The sequence below is a fragment of the Antrostomus carolinensis genome, unplaced genomic scaffold, assembly GCF_000700745.2.
Source record: "Antrostomus carolinensis isolate BGI_N321 unplaced genomic scaffold, ASM70074v2 scaffold6628, whole genome shotgun sequence".
In the NCBI taxonomy this organism is placed as follows: domain Eukaryota; kingdom Metazoa; phylum Chordata; class Aves; order Caprimulgiformes; family Caprimulgidae; genus Antrostomus; species Antrostomus carolinensis.
In genome coordinates this window covers 9,179-13,638 of record NW_010334921.1, presented here as the reverse complement: position 1 = coordinate 13,638, position 4,460 = coordinate 9,179, and the positions used below count along the sequence as shown (strand labels likewise).

General features: G+C 42.2%; 2 protein-coding genes across 2 annotated transcripts; both read left to right on the top strand.

Moving 5' to 3' along the window:
• Positions 1 to 1,531: 1,531 nt before the first annotated feature.
• On the top strand, positions 1,532 to 2,185 carry LOC104518523 (claudin-22). Its single transcript, XM_010174338.1, has one exon. The coding sequence runs from the start codon at positions 1,532 to 1,534 to the stop codon at positions 2,183 to 2,185; it is 654 nt and encodes a 217-aa protein (XP_010172640.1).
• A 1,243-nt stretch (positions 2,186 to 3,428) lies between these two features.
• Positions 3,429 to 4,085, top strand: LOC104529899 (claudin-22-like). The gene has a single exon (XM_010174337.1). It carries the CDS (start codon positions 3,429 to 3,431, stop codon positions 4,083 to 4,085), a length of 657 nt encoding a protein of 218 aa, XP_010172639.1.
• The last annotated feature ends 375 nt before the right edge of the window (positions 4,086 to 4,460 follow it).

The following is a 4,460-nucleotide window of genomic DNA, read 5'->3' as shown; positions in this document are numbered from 1 at the left end:
CAAAGTTAGAGCCTTGCTTGCATCCATTTGTTGCCAGTGTTGTCAGTAACATCCTTAGTGATTCCTGCTCCTGTGCACGGTAACTTTTTGACCAAGTGTGAGTCATTGGACTGGGCTGGTTTTTTGAAAGAGATCATCTTTCCTCTTGTTGGCTCTCCACAGCTTGTGACAGGAAAAACACAAGCATTAGAAATTAAGACTCTACAGAAATGAGGAAGAAGATATCTTCTCACGGTGAAATTTCTTAATCACAGAATCACCCTTTGGGATTCTGGAAACCTTCCAAAGCAGTGTTAAGTTTTTCCATCACCTGATAACCCATTTTGAGCAATGGAGAATTAAAATATGCAGATGAGTACACTTTTGCACCTAGGAAATGAAGTCAAGAAAGGCTGGAAAGCATCTCTGGGTCGTCTGCATGTGCACATGTTCACAGTGCTCAGCTCTCTCCCGTGCAGGCTGTGCTGTTACATCTGTGGAGGGGAATAGCAGACAACTTTCCTTGTTGCTGACCCAGCAGACAAGCACAAGCGTAGCTGACACGCGAGCAGGAAAAAAGCAGGGTTTCCTAATGGGGTAATGGCATGGTGGTATCTTGCTTTGATCAGAAAGGTCCTTTTCCTGGCCCTGGGAGCACTGAGCGCCAAATGTTGTTCGACACCAAGTGTATACACTGTGCCATCTGGGACATGGGGGCTAGGAAAGGGGACACTGAGCTGCTGTAAGCTGCTACCATGGTGTTGCTGAAGTCCTGGGGCAGGTAAAGTTTACGCTGGCTGATGATCTGCCTGGGTTCATTATGGTGGAGAGATGTCTAGGATTTCATTTTCTACGGTACTTTCACCAAACCCGTCTCCTTTTCCCCTTAAGAGTCAGTCAAAACAAAGCCCATTTTAAAAGAAATGAATGTAGAAAATGTGAAACGTAAGGATCTTTTACAAAGCGTCTTTTACAGTGCTGGGGACATAAAACAGGGCAGTGGAAGATAAGCCATTATGTATGTTGAGGAAGTCTAAGAATAAAGATTATAGGCAAACAGTCTACCTTTCTTTACAAGGCCTTGATTTACATCCCTGAAATCTCAAATTTAGCTATTACAATGAAGTCCTGTTGCACACAGAGCTGACTTTTTATCACCACTTAAAATCTAATTAATCCGTATTGAAGCACAAAGATTTCTGTTGTGTTTTAGGGTGAGGGGTCATAGAGCCTTCTTTGTTCATCCTCAGGCTTGTAATCATCAGGCATTGGGATATAATTTTACCAAGCAAATTGGAAGGTAGCAGATCAAATCCTTATCGGAAAGCCTAACTCACAGTTTAGTGAAGTCCTTCGTCCTTTATGTGAAACTTTATATTCGTGAAGAACAAAAAAGTGTTTCAGAGCTTACAAGGGGTTAATAGCAAGGGCTTATATTTGGGGCAGCAGAGAACTAAAATCACCATAGCTTCCACCATCACTCAAGGTAGCAGTTGTTACAGAACCGCACGGGAGACCTTCCTCCTCAAGCTTTTAGGACTTTGCTCTTACAATGGCCTTGGTCTATCGACCGATGATGCAATTCAGTGGCATACTGAGCTCTCTGTTGGGATGGGTCCTGTCCTGTCTCACCACCTACCTACCCCAGTGGAAAAATCTTAACTTGGAACTGAACGAACTGGAGATCTGGACCATGGGACTCTGGCAAGCTTGTGTTTTCCAGGAGGAAGGGGGAATGCAGTGCAAGGACTTTGATTCTTTCCTAGCTTTGCCTCCAGAGCTCAGGATTTCTAGGATTTTGATGGTTTTTTCTAATGGGTTGGGGCTGTTGGGCCTCTTGCTCTCGGGATTTGGGTTGGACTGTTTGAAAATTGGCGAAAGGCAACTGGAACAAAAGAAACGGCTATTACTGTTTGGAGGAACGCTCTTCTGGATATCGGGGATTACAGTTATTGTCCCAGTTTCTTGGGTTGCCCATTCCACAGTCCAGGAATTTTGGGATGAGAATATACCAGATATTGTTCCCAGGTGGGATTTTGGGGAAGCGTTATTTGTGGGCTGGCTTGCTGGATTTTGTCTCCTATTAGGGGGATTCCTACTTAATTGCACAATCTGTTCAACTGAAGTCCATCCATCTTCAGTCCATTACACAGTAGCAGAACAGCAAGATCAGTGTCAACACTTGGAAACTGAAACTAGGCCTTAAAATGGAAGATTTTAAGCAGTACAGAAAGACTGCCCTATCTTTTTCAAAACTTTCTAATGCAAGCCAGAAGCTTGCTCCAGTAGTAATTCAAAGGACTCTTTGTTACCCGATTTCCTAAAGTTATGCCTGTTGTGTCCATAACTGACACTGGAAGGTGGTGTGTTTTCTCACCTGCAGAACTGTTTAAAACTTTGTTTTACAGCAAAATGCTGAAGTTTTCATAGACTGCGCAGAAAAGGTGGTTTTGCTTTCTTAACTGCACTGTAAAATCCTGAAAATGAATATGCATGTGCCCTTACAGCTTGGCTTTTAACCAAAATACGCTTCCTTTTTTATATGTAACCAATTAAATGAGCCTCAAAGCTTGACTCTCTGTTGCAATTTTCTACTTGCCTAATGCAGTGACGTACAGACTTGAGAGTTTTCACATCCTAAACAGTCTAGATACATGCACTGCATCAAGTAATAGTTTTTCTGTGCACTCGGAAATTGTTATGCTAAGAAAATGGTAGATTTCTGAAATTCTAGCAAGCTTTGCAGACGTCTTTTCGTGCATGGGGTGTTATGGTGTGGGTCCTTCATACTCAGTACGTTGTGTTTTCCCAGTCTAGCACATCAAGCTGCCTGTACAAGTTATTCTAAGTGTTTCTGGCACCTGCATACTTTATGCACCAAAAATAGGCTGAGAAATGCTGCTTTAAAACATACTTGCACTATCTTCTTCCAATACAGGTATCGGGGCACTATGCATCCTGTCAAAGGCTCCTTAAGCTCCGTTCACTAACAGCAACTTGTTGTTCTGAACGTGTAACCTTTGACTTTAAACAAAGTCAAACAAAAAATCCTTTGACTGTCCACAAAGCAGACAGCTTCATTTGCTGTAAGTAGAAGTGTATCAACGTGGTATTAAAACTTAACTTAAACACAGCCTGTGAGATGCCAAAGCTAGCAGAACTGCTGTAATGCTTTAGCAGAGTGATGGAAAGCGAAGTATATGCTATTCTCAAAAATAACAAAAACAAAACTAATGGAAGGTGAGCGCAGCTGTCGCCACACCCTTCAGCTCCTGGTTTACCACACTACCTCCCTATCCCCCAGACACTGCACGTGGAACCAGGTGGGGGAGGAGTATTTCATGCTTTATAAAGCATTGTTTTAACTTTTGCTTATGCTCACTATGACAAAGAACTGAGCAAAACAGTGTCTGCAAAAGGGAGCAGTTTAGCACTTCTGAGTGCTAAAAATGAACTTGGTCCACAGACACAGGCTACAGTTAGTTGGATTTCTCTTGTCTTTACTAGGATGGATTTTAACCGGCACCTGTAACTATCTACCAGACTGGAAAAATCTCAACTTAGACTTAAATGTACTGGAGCTTTGGACCATAGGACTCTGGCAAACCTGTATAGTCCAAGACGTAGGAGGAACACAGTGTAAAGATTTTGATTCTTTCCTAGCTTTGCCTCTAGAATTCAAGATTTCCAGGATATTAGTATCTACATCAAATGGACTAGGACTTCTGAGCCTTGTGATCTCTAGTCTTGGTTTGGACTGCCTAAAGATGAAGAATACAGAGGGGAAGCTAAAGAAACAGCTGTTACTACTTGGAGGAATACTCCTGTGGATGTCTGGAGTTCTGGCTTTAGTCCCTGTTTCTTGGGTTGCCCATACTATAATTCAGGAATTTTGGGATGAAGACATCCCAGAGGTTGTGCCCAGATGGGAAATGGGGGATGCACTGTTCAGTGGTTGGTTTGGTGGATTTTTTATAACTCTAGGGGGATCTCTACTCCTCTCCACAATCTGCTTGTCAGCTGACCATCAGTTACCAGAGCAGTATGCAATGGCAGATATGCAAGACACCCACCAACATCTGGAAACTGGAAATAGAAGACTTTAAGAAGGGTAGATATCAGGCTTTTGGATTTCTTACTCTTGCATTGCAGTAAGAAAGGTCTGCTGAACAGACAGGTTACTGTTTACAAGATCGGGGGGAGGGACTGTTTCTTACTAAGTGGTTCCTTTAATCACTACTTACCTTCGATTTTAATTATATTAATTGATGAGCTATGGAGATCTGACTGAGTCACCACTGTATTTCTCCAAAATGTGATCAACTGCAGATTTTGGGTTTGGTTTGTGTAGCAGTGGTGGGTTTTTTGTTTGTTGGTCTTAAATTTTTTTTATTTTTATATTTTAGGGACACATGGAGACTTGACCATATTTTAAATGGGAGAACTCCTACTGGGGCTGCTTTAAACAATGTCTATTTTAC